This window comes from Phytophthora sojae (genome assembly GCF_000149755.1).
Source record: "Phytophthora sojae unplaced genomic scaffold PHYSOscaffold_11, whole genome shotgun sequence".
Classification (NCBI taxonomy): Eukaryota; Oomycota; class Peronosporomycetes; order Peronosporales; family Peronosporaceae; genus Phytophthora; species Phytophthora sojae.
Genome location: NW_009258125.1, coordinates 807,618 through 823,930, shown reverse-complemented (window position 1 = coordinate 823,930; position 16,313 = coordinate 807,618). Strand labels below are relative to the sequence as shown.

Sequence of the window (16,313 nt, the reverse complement as noted above, 5' to 3'; positions counted from 1 at the left end):
TGCGCCGTTGCTCGCCGGCAAATATTCGACCAAACCTTTCAGAGCCTTTGGGGCGGACCGAGCGAATGGAGCAGCCCCATCATGAAGATGGAAATTCGATGCAGAGGCTTGCGCTGCGTCAACATGGCGCCGGCTAGGTTCGCGAAAATCAAGAATCAAACACCAAAAATGGTGGCAAGTCACCTTGTCGAGGGTATTGTACCGTGTCATTCGTCCTCAAGTGAGACCACTTCCCACCCAGACAAGTGTATTAACCGTACCACCTGCCGGCGATGTTGTGGTGCCAGCTGCCGAGAGAGCAGCGTCTGGTCTCCAAGCAGCGTAGGCAACGCCAAGTCTGCTCACCATGGGACGGCAGGGATGCGGGCGATGTGGTGTTGGCACGTGCTTCAGTAACATGTAGCGCTTCCTGTCATCACTGTTTACTGCATTGGCAGGAAAGGTGATGGCAACGGCGACGGCGCGGACTCGGTCTCCGTCGTGCCGCCAAGGTGAAAGTCTTGAGTTGTCCTCTCGAGCGGGTCTCCAGCCACAAAGGTGGCGGGATTTGCTCGCGTTGTCGCCGTAACACATCCATGTGGTCTCCCAAGTGCCCGGCTCTGATCATGTTCGTTCGTTTACGCGGCAAGGCAACAGGGCTCCGTTGCCGTTCCTCCGACCGGAGAGGCGGAATCGCTGTCCTGGCAATGGTATCGCTTTCTCGTTTGACCGCCTCCTGCATCTCTCAGAAGACCCACGTACACTGACGCTGAGTTAGCTTAACTCGTGGCGGAGCCTCCGAACAACAGCTCGCGCATGTGCACGCCGACTCCTCCGCGTTGTCTACGCGCCTCCAGGTCCGCGAAGCGAGTCAAGCGTTGCACGACCACGGGCAGCTTGAGACGCTGCTGAGGGTCGAAGCAGCACATTTGTCGGATGAGGTCCCAGTGCGCGTCGTCCTCGAAGCCCTTGGGTCGCGGAGGCAGCACGCCACGTCGCACGTGGAAGCGGACGGCAGCGTCGGGCATCCGAGAACCCCACGGGAACTCACCGCTCACCGCCTGAAGCACGCACATGCCGAACGAGTACACGTCGGACTCGAAGCTGGGTGGTTCACCAGCTAAACACTCCGGAGCCTTCCACCTCTGAGCGCCCACAACGGATGAATCAGCGCTGCGTTCCTTCTCGTCGGTGACGTAGCGGCGTATTGTGCTGAGTCCGAAGTCTGTGAGCTTGGCCGTGCCGTCCGCAGCCACGAGGATGTTGTCGCACTTGAGATCCCCGTGCACGATGCTGTGTTGGTGGAAATACTGCAACCCGAGCGCGCTCTGACGCAGCTTTTGCCACGCTTCACAGCGTCGGTAGCTGGCTGCGCTCTCCACCGAATACCCGGCACTTGAGGTGTTCGACGTGCTACGGCTGAAGCCACTGGCATTTCCGCTGGTTGTCGACGTCGATCGGTCTCTGCTGTAGTTGCTGGTGCCTGCACTGCCCTCGCCGAGACTTTTGGCTTCGAACCGATGCAGATACGCGTCCAGACGTCCGTTGCTGGCGTGTTCACACACGAAGAAAGGTTGACCGCCAACGTGGCACCCGCCGTAGAGCTTGACCACGTACGGATGGTTGAGTCGGGACCAGATGCTCAGCTCCCGGTAGAACACGACGCTGGACTGGGGCTCAGCGCCGTTATTTGGGCTGTTTTGCGCTGGCACGAGCTTCTTGATGACCACCGGCGTGCCGAGCCACCTCCCCATGTGAACCGAAGCAAAGGCGCCGTGCCCTAGCGACTCGTGAGGGTCGAACTCGACCTCATAAGGCGGGATAAACCACTTTGGAGGTCGCCATAGATGGAAGTGGGAACCACCTGGATGCTTGCCACCTCCAGACATCGCTACGGGATCTGACAGCCGACGAGAGATGTCCGTGCACGTTGCGCCTATGGCTTCGACCTGGGCAGGCGTGTAACTCGAGCGGTGGCGTGTGACTTCAAAGCGCAAGAACGCCAGCATTTCTTCGCGGTCGTGGGCGTACTGCAGCTCGTCAAGCAGCAACTCGACAGCCTCTGGTTTGATCAGCGTCCACTCGAAACTTTCGGTTTGTCGAGCGCGCTTGGCGTACCATTGCCACTTCCAGTCGTGGATCTGTGAGTTTTTCAAGTTCTCCGTCGGTTGATACGCGTGAAGTCTTTCCAGCAAGTCGTCAAGTTCCTTGTGGAAGGAGAACTTGTCGGAGGCACGCTGACGGATTGCCGCGATTTGAGTGACGCGGTTTCTTGTGCGGCTAGCGTTAACGTGCGCTCGGAATTGCACAAGCGCCTCCACGAAGTCAGATGCGATGGTCGACAGGTTGTTGTCATCGGTGCCGTCACTCTCTTCGTCTGCACTCAATTCGGCTTCGCACAGGCGCTGGTAGATGTCTTGAAGTCGCATTAAGATCTGCAAATTTAAGTCACTTCCACTGCTCGCCTCCAAGTTTGAAATATCAGCATTTTCTCCTTCCGCCGATTCCAGGATTTGTGAGTTCAATGCTTGCAGCACTTGTGGGATCGTCAAAGGCTTTGGTTCGCTGGGTATGATGATGTCTGCAACTGGCACGCCTTCGCTCTCAGTGTCAACCGGTTGAGAATCGTCCGCTAAGCTCGTCCGTTCATCAGCCTCTTCGCGCAAATGGCAGCTGCCGGGCCGATCTTTCGAGTGCGCTTTTGCCAAACTTCCGAGCTGCTGTACGACATGGGAAATGGTTGGACGAAGTTCCGGTTGCTGAGCGCACATTTTCTTCACGAGCTCCCACGCGTCATGACGTTGCTGCACAGGTAGATGCTCGAAAAGTTGCTCATCTTCGCTAAGTACACCGTCATTGAGCCCACTGCAAGCCACCCCAATGCCTTGAGTCAATGCTTCAACAATGACCGCACCAAAGCTGTAAATGTCCGATGCTAACGAGGGCTGTCTTGGTACTACGTTGCCATTCCTGCGTTCTGGTGCCAGCCATTGATCCGAGCTGGAGCCATCTTCCTCTTGTGTAGCCAAGCAGTCGTGAACCAAGCGCTGGTCTCGCAACGGTACAAACTGGAGCCCATTCAGCTTTGCTACTTCTCGTAAGGTCTTGTCATCGCGGGAAGGCCTTCTCTTCTTCAACTGTCTAGGGGCTTTATCCCTGTATGAAGGATAGGAAGGCTTCTCCATGACGATGACAATGTTGTCACAGCAAAGCTTCTCGTGCACGATATCACGTTCATGGAGGTACTGCAGTCCCAACGCGGCCTCGTGAAGTAGTCGCCACAGATGCGATGGCGGCTTGGCAGCTGCCCCAAATGCGGCCTGGTACCTCGTAACGAACTCCTTCAACGAACCCCCTCGAGCACACTCGAAGACGAAGAATGGTGATGACCCCAAGTGGCACGCCCCAAAAAGCTCCACAATGTGAGGGTGAACGAGCTCGGACCAAATGTCAGCTTGCCGCAAGACAACTTCGCATAGCTCTCTTGAGTTCTGGTGGGGGAACACCTCACTCGCTCTCTGTACCTTGACGCGAACACCTTCCCACCAGCTTTCATCTCGAACCTCGTACGCTGGGATAAACCACTCTGGCGAAGAAAGCACCATCTCATTTCCTACGAGCTGGGCGCATATATCGAAACCCCGCACTATCAGCTCCAGCTGCGCATCTGAAAAAGCGTAGCGGAAGTTGTCTAGCTCATGCTTCATGAGCGCCATAGCCTCCGTAGCCACTTCTGCTTTCAGAACTGAAGCCGAATCGGGTTCTTCTTCTCGGTCAGGTTCTCCTTCTAGCCCATCGAGAAATTTATGATACGCAGTCACCAAATCTCCGCAGTCATACTCCCACTGCAGCTCCCAGTCCTCAGTAGACTGGCTGGAAGTCTCATCTTTAGGGCTTAAATCAGGGAATAGACTCTCGCTGTCGAACTCGACCAGTAAAGCGTCTAGTTGATAGTGAATCTGCTTAATCTCGTCAGTAAATCGACGCGTCAGAGCAACTTTCGACAGCTCGCGGTGGTCACTAGACGGTAAATAGTGTCTTGTGAGATAACGCATGCTACGTATCAAGTGCTCGGTGCGCGTTTGCCAATTGTACTCCACGTTTTCTCCGTCCGCAAAGCTGAGTCCCTCATCCCACAGCCGAGCTAGCACCTGCTCGAGGCGAGCAAGCACGCGAGCACACATAATAACTCCATTTTCGTGGCGTTGACTCGCAGCACGAAGCGCAGTCCACACGTCTGGGGCATGCAGCAGTAACTCGGGGAAGTGCATGTCGCTCCACGTACGCTCGCGGTCCGCCAGGTTCGTTAAAGCTCGCACCACACGAGTCATATCTGGACGCTCACACGGCTCAGCTGACGTCATGCTGTTGATCAGCGTCCAGGCCGCGTTGTTTACACCTCCAAGCTCCTCTCCATCCTCTTCGATGCTCGATAAGCTACTGTCGAAGAGGTCGGAAACGTTGGAGAAATGGGAATTAACAACTTCGAGAATGGCGACGGCAAAGGCGTACACATCGCTCTCCATCGAAGGAGTAACACCCGAACTCTCCTGCTCAGCACTGCATACACTTGGTTTCACCTTCGCCTTTCCATTGCTCCCAATCAATATGCATGCGGTGCTGATTCCGCCGTGCACGATCTTCTCGTTGTGTAAATGCTGGAGTCCTCGAGCCACTTCTAATAGCCGTTTCCACAACTTGCGGGTATTGTGGACACCACTCGTGTAGTCAAGCAACGGAATACAGCCCCACAACGATTCGTAGATAACAAACGGCGTGCTTCCAACATGACACGCTCCGTGCAGCTTCACCACATACGGATCCGTCACGCCGTGCCATTTCTCGGCAAAGCTCTCCAAGTCCGGCATATCCTGCTCGTACTCCAGCGTAACCTGGAGTCCGTTCCACTCGCCGTCCACGCGCTCCACCTCAGTCTCTCCTCCTTCTAAAGTCCGCACCTCGTATCTCGGCACGAACCAGTCAGGCACAGCTTCAACCTCCAGTCCACCAACTCGTGCCACTTCAACAACAGCGTGGTCCAGCAACTCCTGCTCTTCCAGCGGCATCAACTCCGCATCTTCTGCATCCCGCAACTTCCTCCGTTCATACTGCAACGAAGTCAGCAGCTCATGCCTCTCGCCCTCCTCCATCGCCTCCACCTCGCTCTGCAGCCTCTCCTCGTCGCTCAAAAACTCTCGAAAGAACGAAAGCTGCTCCCTGTAGTCCTCCTGCCAGCTTTCCTGCCACGCAATCTTCTCCTGTTGCTTCTCCTCCTCTGCGTCTCCTCCTTCTCCCCCCTCTATCAACGCGTCTATCTGCAGGTGCATCCAGTGCACCTCCCTGCTCTTCCTCGGAGCCTGCAGCAGCAGCGGCAGCACGCCCCGCACCTCACCCTGCAGCAAAACTTCACTGCAATCTTCCTCTATCGTCTCTATTTCGTCTGATTCCCCAATTAGTTCTTGCAGTTGGTGCAGGAGCGCCTTGAGCGCCGTCTCCTGGTGTCTGCGGCGGCTGAGGACCGCCAACAAGTCCATTTCGTCGTCTGACGCGGACTCGTCGCCATCGTTGGGCCCGTAGAGAGCGCGGTGCAGGGCTTCCAGGCGAGGTGCGAGGCTGCGATAGACGATGTGGACGTCAGAGCCACACAGGGAGCGCAAGCGCGACAACACGCGCAGCTCACGCGACTCGAACGCCATGAGTGCGGGTCTCGACTAAAAGCGCTGGAAGTGCGCACAGATACCCAAAACCTTTGGTCTATTATATATGTGGAGAAATGGATATAGATACACCTGGTAATCTATTGAATGTGACATGATAGACCTTGAAATTACTAAGCCTGCTGTAACTAGATTACCTGCGGTTTTGAATATGTGGAGTATAGTTGGTACAAATCATTGAAGTGGATACATGCCTTCGACGTTTCCCGCTCAGCAGTCTTGGGTGGACTGCGTTGCTGTTGCCGTCAAGGCTGCATATCGTGCCTCAAAAGTCGAGGCAGTGAGGTGCGTACCATGTAAAGCAGACGCTGACAGAGTTGATCGAGAGATAGAGATGCATTACTTGGCACCTTGTCGTCCTTGTTAGCAGTTATCGCTTTCTACCACATCATCAGCAAGTGCAGCAGTAGCGGCGGCGAGCCTTCGTCTGCTAGTTGCTGCCCTTCCACTGGGGTCTGCACCGCTCTCGTGTCGACCAGCTCCATGTTGTCGTCGAAGTGCTGGAACTCGCAGGATCCGCCGCAGCCGCAGTGTCCTGCCCACCGTCGCTCTTGTGACCCCTTCCCTGTTGCTGGCTGCGGTGCAGTGGCGTGAACCGATTCCGAGTTGCTGCGCTCCATTCAGCCTTCGACTGGGAGACGACTTCGTGGGTTGAAGCGAATTGGCAAGTGGCAACGCAGATCACCACGGAAAGGTCTCGACGGCAAATCTCCCGCCAACTCGACAGACTCGGAGCGTTTAGGCGGCAGTCACCAGTCAGTAGAAAAAATATCCACAACGTCCGCCGGGGACGACGCGCCTGTTGCAGTGCGACCAAAGCCATTTGTCAACCCAACCGATGGCGACGCAGACTCCGACGATCAAGAGCTTGCCGGCGGTGCGCGTGCTGTCGCTGCGCTCTGTGCTGCCGAACTACCGGGCCCAGGGGGATCTATGGCAGAAGCTCTTCGCCTTCGCGCAGACGCACAGCGTTGCGATCACGGGGCCGACGTTCGCTGTCAACTTCACGCAAGACGGGCGCCAGATCGACGTGGAGGTGGAAGTATGTCTCCCCATTGCGAGCGACGCCCAAGTGCCGGTTGAAGCTCCGTTCACTGTCCGCGACGTTCCTGCTGTATCGCGAGCTGCTGTGATGGTGTACGTCGGTCCGTGTGAGGGCTACTACAAGGCGTACGAAACCTTCTTCGGCTGGATCGGAGCGGAGAAGTTCACGCCTGCTGGGCCGTCGAGGGAGGTGTACGTCAAGAGACCGACTGGCAACGAGGAGGAAGACGAGGAGAGCGTCACGGAGATTCAGCTGCCAGTCGCCTGAGTGAAAGACTCACTGCAGAATGCGGCAGCTAGTGCACTCATGGATCTCCGCAGGGATAGTAAAGCTTCCTATTCACCGACTTAATGAACATCATGTGAAGGTCCATGCAGTTGACTGCCCTGCCTCGGGCACCTACGCTACGCAACAGGTTGTTGGATCTCCGTCACGAAGGATTCTTCGCTGGCGTCCTCGGGGTTCATGCACAGGTAAACTTCGCGCACGGGTGCATTCGGCTGAAGAAGCTCCTTGCCAATCCACTCATACAGCTTCGTGTAGGTAGGGTTCAGCGCGTCGTAGGACCCCAGGTGAACCGCCGACGCAGCTCGCGGCACGGCGGACAGCACGCGATCTCGAATCGAAGACGTTGAGGCCGCGTCTTTATTCACCTTGGCGTCTTTGGCGATCGGGAGACAAACCTCAGCGTCGACATCCTTCTCCTTGTAGCCTTGGTCGTAGTAGATCGCCAGACACGGCCCAGCGATAGCGAGACCCTGCGATCTGGTGAAGGCGAGGACTTGGTCCCAGAGCGCCCTCTGCGCTCGGTAGTTCGGGATCACGGCGCGCAACGTCACCACGCGCACTTCCGGCAGACTCTTGACCACTGGTGGTTTACCGGCAGCTTCGACAGCAGCACCGGCAACGGCGTCACACTCCGACATCGTCAAAGGGGAGCGTGGGCGAGCAGTCGCAAAGATTTCGGTTTTCTGCGAGTCCGGTATGACTATTCCGATACTGCATGAGATTGCTGTCCCAATAAGGTGGCGCATTTAGCTAGAAGTGATGGCATTTTCATTGATTCATTGATTCATTGATTCATTGATTCATTCACAGATTTCCACTTTGACAATTCACACTATGGGCAACCCCGCCGTCATTGAAGCGGGTTATACTTGCCCCTTCATCTACGTCGAGCACGCTTGTTGCTCTTGTTTCGATCGTTATCGGTACCGCCGCGCGTTCGCTTGTTGCGTCGGCTCTGCTAGGCGCGCTGCGGTCGGTGCAGCAACCACACGACCACTCGGTCGTGACCTGCGCTGGCTGCAACCTGGACGGCGGCGTAAAGGTTGTGCGAGTTATCGTCGTCGAACGCTGCTAGCTCCTCGGCGTTCTCGCACAGCCACTTGACCACGGCTAATTGGCCATTGCCGGCAGCTATGAGCATCGCCTGCAAGGCGTCCGCTTCACTGCCGTGTCGGTACAGCCACGCCACCACCGGCACATGCCCGAGCTCAGCGGCTTTGAGGATCGCGGCGTGGGCATCACTGTGGCGACCATGACGATGTAGCCATTTCACGGCCTTGAGTTTGTTGTGCGCTGCGGCACCGACCATGGCCTCGCTTGTGCACGGTTCGGAGCTGTAGCGGTGCAGCCACCGAAGGACCGCGACGTGGCCGCACTGAGCGGCCAGTGCGAAGGTGGCCGAGCTGTACCCCTCGAAGCAGTTGGCAAACAGCCAGATGACTGCGTCGAGGTGTCCGTGCTGCGCGGCGCGGTCGATCGGGCTAAGGCACCCCGCTCTCAGGTTAGAAAAGTCATCGGGGTGGTGTTCTACAAGCCACTGCAACACGTGGACATGCCCCGCCATCGCGGCGAGATGGACGGCCAGTCTACGAGACCTCTCCGAGCTTCGGCAGTAGAGGTACTCGAGGGCTCGCTCGGACGCTCCGTGTGAGCAGGCGTTCTCCTTGGTAGAGAAGGAGTCCAGAAACCCATTGATTAGTTTCTCCACGTAGACAAGCACACCGCCCCCAGCAGCCACACACTCACGGGTGACCACCCTCGCGGTTGTCAGAATAGGGAGCTGGTCGAAGGTCTCCCTCTCAGCAGATCCGGGCGCGGACATAGTCGGTGATGGGTTCACTACGACGGTAGAGGCAAGAGCCCTCCTCGGCACGCAACGATAGATTTCTTTTTTTTAAAAAATCCTATTAACTCTCACTAGGCCTAGCGTAGCTTACAACCTAGTCTTGGCACCACAATACTCGCAGAGTGCAAGCTTGTGAGCCGAAGAGGAAGGTCTGCGCCCGACACGGAGAATTGGAGAATGGCAATGCAGTTCGCTGCTGCTAGCTGCGCGCCACAGGGGGGCCCCTTGGAGCAAGGCATGACTTCATGAGAGAGCCAGCGATGACAAGGCCACGATGCACGCACGCAAGACGTAGGCAGTTGCACTTTCACGTTGAAGTTCAGTAACTCCAACAGTCATTCCTGCCCTCAAGCTTCATGCAGAATAGGAGGAATTTCCATAATCCAGTAGAAAAGTACTGGATCGTCCCCCAGGCCGATAGGTCTCAAGCGCATTAACGTGTCTGGGTAATACATCTTATGGGGGACTAATGTGTATCAAAGTACAAAAACAGTGCAGTTGTAAGGTCAAATTTTTGTCGATATTTAGAGAATCAAGTCAGATGGCAATCAGCAACACCAGTGCATACTCAAATTAAGTCAAATAAAAAGCCAGAAGAGCTGCTGCACACACTACATTGCATTTCGTCAAGCACGCTTGTGCTGCTGAATCGCGCGCGCACTCCCATCAGACGCGGCATCGCTGTCACTACTGCCGCCGTCACTTGCGGCCGCAGCTGTCGCCGCCGGCTTCCGTGCGCGAATCTTGCGCTTGGTAATGGACGGCGGGATCAAGGTACCGTTCTTCCAGTGTCGGTGCCAAATCTCGAAGCAGGGAACTGCCTCACCATTACTTGTGTGCTTGACTTTGTTGCACAGGAACACTCGTGCAGCCTGAGCATTTTTTGCCGCCGTCTTGAGCTTGCAGCCACCGCAGTAGAACGTAGTCTCACCTCCTCTCGCCTCGCCAGCGCGCTTGAGCACCGATCACACCTTGCAGGCACGCTGGCGTCGCTTTCTCGTGTCGTCCGTGTTGCCCTTCCTCCACTCGTCGGTTTGTACGGGTACATGAGTTGTTGTAGCCTTACGTTGCTTCGATGGTGTAGGGTGCATGCCGCGGTGGCGCAGCATTTGGGTCCAGCCGTCAGGCTTCCGCTGGATCAGCTCCAAATGAAGCTTCTTCAGGAACTCGACGTGCGTAGCTTTGCGTTTGCCATCCATGGTGCGGCGCCAGTTGTACACAATGAAAGCATTGATGATAGCGAGATCAATCAGACCCAGGAATAATGACTTGTAGTATTTCTTGTAGCGTCTGGCCCTTTGAAGAGAGTATCTGTAATAAAGCAGTATGATACACGATAATTAGTATTGATAAAACTGTACATACACGATACAAGCACTTTACCTCTGGAGTCGAAACTGGTCATGTACGTCCACGCTGCCGATGTACGTTTGATAGTCCTTCACTACACTTGGCGCCATCAGCTCAGACTGCTCTGAGGTATCCGGGTCCCGACGCACGATGCGATCTTGCGCACCACTACCACCTGTGGCGAGAATTTGGACTGTCTGCTTGTCGTACCAACGGATAGCCTTCATGGCCGGAACGTGTAGCGCTTCCGCAACCTGATACGTCCCTCTGTCGACGTCACGGGGCGTCTTCTTGGACGCTCGCCTTCCGTTCTTCAGCTTCTTCGGGAGAATGGCCTCACACAGGCCGCGTTTGTTCATCATGATAGTGCCGATAGTGTAGATGACCATGGTCAGTAGCTGCATCGCCAACACCACGGACGTATAGAACCTATCCGTGATGATCAACCGGAAATCTCGGGGTCCGTCAGCGCCAAAAACCTGTTTTAGATTCCGTACCACCGCTGCTGGCCCGGACTTCTCGTCGGAGGGCGTGGTGTTATCTTGCATTTGCTTTTTCCCACAGTAGACTTCGAAGCTGTATAGGACACGATAGCACATCGACCGGGTTATATTAGACACGATAAGGCAACTTTAGAAGCAAAAAAAAACACGGGCGCGCTCTCCCTTACCGGATACAATACGCAGTTTGCGAGCAGCACAGCATGAAGAGCTTAGTGCCCCATTTGTGGGGCTTGTCCTTCATGTAGACACGCATGCGGTTGAAGCTCGACCTTGACGGTAACATGGCTTCATCGAAGGCCATAACTGCGGGTGGGATGAAGTTGGCTCGGAAAGTTTCTTGTAGAACATTGATCACTGGACGGAGCTTGCACGCACGGTCCTTCGTGGCTTGGGGGTCGGCATTGCTGCTGAAGTGGAGGTTTCGGGATAGATGGGAGAAGCGGTCGCGCGTCATGTAGGGATTGAAGCAGCCACGTGGGATGGCCCCTTCATCCGTAGTTCTCCAGTGGTGCTCGAACTTCTCCTTCTTCGGCGCGATGGTGCTGGCGATCAGCAAACCAATAAAGACACACAATTCTCTGCCCGAGATATCTTTTGTAGTTTGCAGAAACTCCTTTATTTGTTGCGGCGTTTGAACTTGAAAATCAGGGTGCTTCTCCTTTCGTTTCTGCTGTTTGGCGTGCTGGGCAGCTGCTCGCAGGTCCAGGTTGTCCTTGAAGTAGTCATCACTTGCTCCAGCAATAGCTTCCCACAAGTGCGGCTGTACAAAGCGAAAGAAAGCTCCCGACGGTGTCAGCGCCGCAGCAATGGCATCGGCTGTAGGTCCGTGCTCTCCTTCATAGATGTTTGGGTAGTCTTCTTTGATCCAGTCGTCCGGCCGCGCGTCGTACGGCTGGTACATGTACGGGTAGGGTGTCACATGCGTCGGTTCCGTCCATCCATTGAACTTCATGTCCGCCAGAACGTCCTTGGGCACGCTGCAGTGGGCAAGCTCTGACAACCCTCGCACGGTTTCGAGCAGTGAGGGACTGAAATGGAGATCCGAGGCCGAAGCTGACACCTCCGCAGCCGGTTCCGTGAGCCCCAATTCTTCGTCATCGCTGAACACAGAGGTTGTTCCATTTCCCCCCATCTGAACCCAACACTGTGTAGTCGTCAACGACTATCAGGCTGCATGATGTTTGGATCATCTGTATGATACACGATAGAAGTCAGTAAAATATATCGGTATCGTGTATGTACGTGTATGTACACAATAAACTTACCAACAGAAACTGGTGTGTCTTCTTTGGTTTCCTCATCCTCGTTCATTTCGCTTTTCTCTTTCGATTCTTCTTCAAGTTCCTCTTCATCACTCCCCGACGGCTCGTACTCGCTATCAGGTGCATCGCACTGGCCAAACTCCGAGCGAAGGTTTCGCGTTGGCGTTTGAGGAGAAGCGGTTGCTGCAAAACAGATACGACAAACGCAGAGAGTCAACACCAAATTGACACCTTTCAGTGATACTTCATTGCCTTACCTGGTGAAGCCGACAATGCAGGGCTTGACACGTGGCTGCTGGCCTCGGACCCGAGATGAGGAGACGTAGGGATCAGATCGGCAACGCGGTGGCGGCTGGAACTTGGGGTACCCTCACCCGAGTTGAGTGTACAATACACGTTTGGGTTAGCCAAATAGCTTGTAGAATACAGGTTATCATTCGTTACCTTGCGACTGAGGAGACTGGGTGTCCGCAGCATCCGATCCAGCGTCCTGCTCATCGCTGCATGTACCAGGTTCAGCGTCTTCAACGTGGGGAGAGGTTGGGATGAGTGGTTCGCCAGCAGCTTTGCCTGTATCGTACACGATAGAGTCAGATCTAGGTCGTATCCAACACACGTTACTCAAATCGGTTACCTTGTTGGGCTTCGTCACCATCATCTCTCGGGCAGTCGCGCTGGCCACTTGCTTGATGCACCGCACGTTTTGTCGGGGCTATCGCCTTCGGCTTGTCCGTTCTGAGCAGCAATCGCGTCCTCGTTGGCTCGGCGCTCCATTCTTCTCTTCTCCTCCATTGCCACTATCAGTCACAAGAGAAAAGATGTCGTCAAACTTGAGTTATAACAACATACAGTCATTCTCGAAACGTACCACGATCACAATGACCCAGATACTTCATTAGCGCTTCTGCGCCGACGAAAAAGTCTTCATTCTCGACATCGTTCTTGGTTTTACCGGGCTTGAGGTAGGTGTAGTCGACTGAGAGTCCCGCAGGCTTCTTTGAGGTCCATCCGGCCTTCGTGAGCTCCTTCCAGCGCGCACGGAAAGCCATCGTGTCGTTGGTTGGGTGTCGGGCGGTAAACGTGCGGTAGCGCGAGGTCTGTGCGGCGGCGCGGGATTTTCTGAAGTGAGGCCAGAATGGATGGCGTGCGCAAACACCTTTCACATACTTATACTGATTTGCTGAGCACGCTGAGCACCTCTGGCATCTTATTTTTACGAAATACGAAGATCCAGTATGACGCACGACTCTGTTAGCTGGTCGGGAAAGGATAGGGCTCAAACCTAACCTCGATTGACTTCAAGTTTGTATAGCCCCATACAAACACAAGGTCTAAATTCCTTAACGTGTCTAATACATGATAACCATTTGGTCGAATCGTGTCTAATACAGGATCTCGCGCTTGGGGGGGGGGGGTTAAGTACGCACGCCATGCCACGCACGAACCTTTCGACTATTTATGGGCTAGCTGCGAGCTTGCAATTTATTTGCGGGACATACGTGGGAGGTAAGATTTCCAAGGGGCTAATTAAAAATACCAAGGCGAGTTTAATAATAAAAACATTTGCTCAAAGCGGGATTTATGGCTTTATATTCTGGTACATTGTGCAAATGTCCAAGCCAAGGGCAAGAAACCCCCCAAACTACGGCACCGCTCGCTTTTCACTCGACGTGTCCGATCTAGAAGCTGCCCGAGAACTGGGACTACTGAGGGACAATGTTGTAGTCGAGACGACGGACCCGACAAGCTCAACGTATGGCTTGGCGTACCAACTCCGGGAGAATATCGCCAATTCAGTCTTTTCTTCACAAAAAATCTGTCCACAGCAAGTGCAAGGATTTGGCTGTGTGGTGCGGCTTCCAGATTTTCGTCAAACAGACAAGTGTGAAGGCCGACAACTCCGGCAACGCAACATTTGCGTGCAAGGCGCTCAATGGAATGCAATATTTTGACCGGTCTACGCCAGCCGCCCAACTCACGTGCCCATTTTTCGTGAATGTTCACGGCAAATCGGGGAAGTGGAAGATAACCCAGGCAAATTTTGTGCACAACCACCTCAAGTTCGTCGGCAGTACCAAGGCTCCTTGTGTTGAAGGGTCCATCCCGTTGCCGCCCAAGCCAATGCGCAATACCACGCAGCAGATAAACAAGCTAACAGCGATAGTCGAGACCGAGATGCTTCCCGCCCACGACGGATCTACGGCTTCAATGTCAGGCGCCGCTATCAAGAATATTCTGAAATCAAAAGGAGCTGACGTAAGCGCTCCCTCGGTGTCAAGAATGAAGTAGAAGATTGACGACAAAATTCACGGTGACTTGGTAGAAAGTTACCAAAAGCTGCGGGTATATTTTGAGTTGATGGCGCACAAGAATCCTGGATCGGTGTGGAGAGTGGAGTCTACCGCGGACGGGTCGTCGTTTAGTCGGGCGTGTTTCATTCCAAACGCTGGCATTCACATTGCTCAGCACAGCAAAACGATGGTTGGCTTCGACGGTGTTCACCTCAAGGAGGAAATTCACGAACAGGGCATTTATCTCGTAGCTACTGTGAAAGACTACAACAACCACATCGTTCCCGTTGGACTCGCGCTGGTTTCGCAAGAAGACAAAGAAAACTGGATTTGGTTCTTGGGAGCATTCAAGGAGGCGGTTGGCTTGAAAAAATTCACGATATTGTCGGATAGACAAAAAGGGTCTACTTCCAGATGTATCGGCCGTTTTCCCAAGCGCCGGCCATCGATACTGCTTGCGGCATATTATGGACAATATCAACAGGAAATGTTCCAGGCTGTCCCAAGAGGACCGTGCGTGGGTAAGCCGAATGGCACGCAGTGATTGCGAAAATGACTATAAGCTGTATCGTAGTGAACTCGCGGTGAACAACCCTGCTGCTGCCACATTTCTGGACGGAATCGAACGTGCTCACTGGGTTAAGTACAGTTTCCGGGAAAAGTTTAATCTCCCGACTTTCGACGAGATAACCTCAAATTTGTCGGAACAAGCAAACAACTGGATGGAAAAAGAGCTTCGCACAGCCAAACCCCTTGACGGATTCCACTTGTACTTTTTGAAGCTGAGTCAACTGATGTCTAGGAAGCGGCAACTTGTTGTGTCGTCGACCAAATCTGGCGCGCTCTCGGATTTAGTCCCCAAGTTGTTGGAGCGACGTACAGACCGTCAAGTTGCAGCCGAGATGTGTGAATTTACCCCGCTACTCGAGGGAGCGTACAGCGTCTTATTCAAGGGACCTGTTGTTGCCATACCAGGATATGGGCACCCAGACCGTGTTGTGGATCTGCCGGCGCAAGCGTGCACGTGCGGCAATTGGCAAGACCAGATGTTCCCTTGTGTCCACGCAATTTGCGCTGCTTCGAAAGACGGCCGCCGGATCGAGGACTTGTACGACGCTAAGCGAATGTCGATCGAGCACTTTCGCGCTACGTACACTTTCAAATTTCTTCCTTGGCCGACAACAGCAAACCTTACATCGGGACGACACAATCCACCCCCCACAACTTGAGCCCCCTCCCGAACGGATTGGTAAAAGAGGGTTGAAGCCGGGGAAAAAGCCAAAACACAAGCGAAAGATTGCAAAACACGCATTGTAGGGACAAGATCATTCTTCTTCAAGAAAAGCCAATTTATACTTTATCAATCTGGACTTTTGACAAACTACTTTCTATAATTAATATATATTGTGTTTTCCTTGATTTGTAACCAAATTGCCAAGTCTTGTTCGCTCATATTTCGGTAGGCTATATAAAAATTCTAAACCGATAGATCTCTAGTGTTATACCCCAAGGGCACGCAGGTAAAATATTTTACAAAAATCTTTTAAATTATAGTAGGAGTAGGAACTCTACAAATGTACCACTGCATGATACACCCTTTTTGTATAATTTAAGCCGTTATGGTGTAATAATGCTACGTCTATTTGCAGGGTGAATTTTGCAGTTCAACTGCCTTTAAATTTAGCCAAGTCACAACCTTACTTCAAGTCTGAGGCTAGCTATTTATTTTAGGGAACACTTAAAGTAGAAGTAGACTGCGTCACCACTGCGGCGAGCTCCATTCTGCATTGTGCTCAATGCCGCGTCTTGACCCACGCCAGCGCCACGCCCGTAACATCCAGCACCGCTTGGACGGCTCGCTTTATCGCCTCCGACTGAATCGTGATGTTTCCGCACGTGATATTAGCGACGAAGACACCGAAGAGCAGGCGGAAGAAGAGTCGTCAGTCAGGGGTGGGCTCCTAGTAGAACGACGTAGGGGTGGTGGCCTCTTTGCACGCAATCGAAGGGCCCAGAGAGGCGTGGAAGCGCA

General features: G+C 54.0%; 12 protein-coding genes across 12 annotated transcripts; 2 read left to right on the top strand and 10 right to left on the bottom strand.

The window, feature by feature from the left end:
- Positions 1–758: 758 nt before the first annotated feature.
- PHYSODRAFT_526256 (hypothetical protein) lies at positions 759–4,505 on the bottom strand (the record flags this gene model as incomplete). The annotated part of the gene is made up of 5 exons (XM_009537948.1): positions 759–1,684; positions 1,783–1,850; positions 1,885–2,815; positions 2,894–3,433; positions 3,620–4,505. 5 exons carry the CDS (start codon positions 4,503–4,505, stop codon positions 759–761), a joined length of 3,351 nt encoding a protein of 1,116 aa, XP_009536243.1.
- Positions 4,506–5,240: 735 nt separating this feature from the next.
- Positions 5,241–5,675, bottom strand: PHYSODRAFT_526087 (hypothetical protein; the record flags this gene model as incomplete). Its single annotated transcript, XM_009537947.1, has 1 exon — positions 5,241–5,675. A coding segment is annotated over one exon (435 nt), but the record flags the coding sequence as incomplete, so codon positions are not given.
- An 859-nt stretch (positions 5,676–6,534) lies between these two features.
- PHYSODRAFT_255917 (hypothetical protein) lies at positions 6,535–7,008 on the top strand (the record flags this gene model as incomplete). The annotated part of the gene is made up of 1 exon (XM_009537946.1): positions 6,535–7,008. One exon carries the CDS (start codon positions 6,535–6,537, stop codon positions 7,006–7,008), a length of 474 nt encoding a protein of 157 aa, XP_009536241.1.
- A 137-nt stretch (positions 7,009–7,145) lies between these two features.
- Positions 7,146–7,667, bottom strand: PHYSODRAFT_526221 (hypothetical protein; the record flags this gene model as incomplete). Its single annotated transcript, XM_009537945.1, has 1 exon — positions 7,146–7,667. One exon carries the CDS (start codon positions 7,665–7,667, stop codon positions 7,146–7,148), a length of 522 nt encoding a protein of 173 aa, XP_009536240.1.
- A 455-nt stretch (positions 7,668–8,122) lies between these two features.
- PHYSODRAFT_456061 (hypothetical protein) lies at positions 8,123–8,806 on the bottom strand (the record flags this gene model as incomplete). Its single annotated transcript, XM_009537944.1, has 1 exon — positions 8,123–8,806. A coding segment is annotated over one exon (684 nt), but the record flags the coding sequence as incomplete, so codon positions are not given.
- A 791-nt stretch (positions 8,807–9,597) lies between these two features.
- On the bottom strand, positions 9,598–9,840 carry PHYSODRAFT_378584 (hypothetical protein; the record flags this gene model as incomplete). Its single annotated transcript, XM_009537943.1, has 1 exon — positions 9,598–9,840. A coding segment is annotated over one exon (243 nt), but the record flags the coding sequence as incomplete, so codon positions are not given.
- On the bottom strand, positions 9,841–10,164 carry PHYSODRAFT_525996 (hypothetical protein; the record flags this gene model as incomplete). The annotated part of the gene is made up of 1 exon (XM_009537942.1): positions 9,841–10,164. A coding segment is annotated over one exon (324 nt), but the record flags the coding sequence as incomplete, so codon positions are not given.
- Positions 10,165–10,392: 228 nt separating this feature from the next.
- PHYSODRAFT_375578 (hypothetical protein) lies at positions 10,393–10,800 on the bottom strand (the record flags this gene model as incomplete). Its single annotated transcript, XM_009537941.1, has 1 exon — positions 10,393–10,800. A coding segment is annotated over one exon (408 nt), but the record flags the coding sequence as incomplete, so codon positions are not given.
- A 205-nt stretch (positions 10,801–11,005) lies between these two features.
- Positions 11,006–11,839, bottom strand: PHYSODRAFT_432264 (hypothetical protein; the record flags this gene model as incomplete). The annotated part of the gene is made up of 1 exon (XM_009537940.1): positions 11,006–11,839. A coding segment is annotated over one exon (834 nt), but the record flags the coding sequence as incomplete, so codon positions are not given.
- Positions 11,840–12,423: 584 nt separating this feature from the next.
- PHYSODRAFT_306151 (hypothetical protein) lies at positions 12,424–12,845 on the bottom strand (the record flags this gene model as incomplete). Its single annotated transcript, XM_009537939.1, has 3 exons — positions 12,424–12,560; positions 12,625–12,787; positions 12,840–12,845. 3 exons carry the CDS (start codon positions 12,843–12,845, stop codon positions 12,424–12,426), a joined length of 306 nt encoding a protein of 101 aa, XP_009536234.1.
- PHYSODRAFT_527266 (hypothetical protein) lies at positions 12,842–13,039 on the bottom strand (the record flags this gene model as incomplete). Its single annotated transcript, XM_009537938.1, has 1 exon — positions 12,842–13,039. One exon carries the CDS (start codon positions 13,037–13,039, stop codon positions 12,842–12,844), a length of 198 nt encoding a protein of 65 aa, XP_009536233.1.
- A 1,126-nt stretch (positions 13,040–14,165) lies between these two features.
- Positions 14,166–15,510, top strand: PHYSODRAFT_527288 (hypothetical protein; the record flags this gene model as incomplete). Its single annotated transcript, XM_009537937.1, has 2 exons — positions 14,166–14,275; positions 15,084–15,510. 2 exons carry the CDS (start codon positions 14,166–14,168, stop codon positions 15,508–15,510), a joined length of 537 nt encoding a protein of 178 aa, XP_009536232.1.
- Positions 15,511–16,313: the final 803 nt, after the last annotated feature.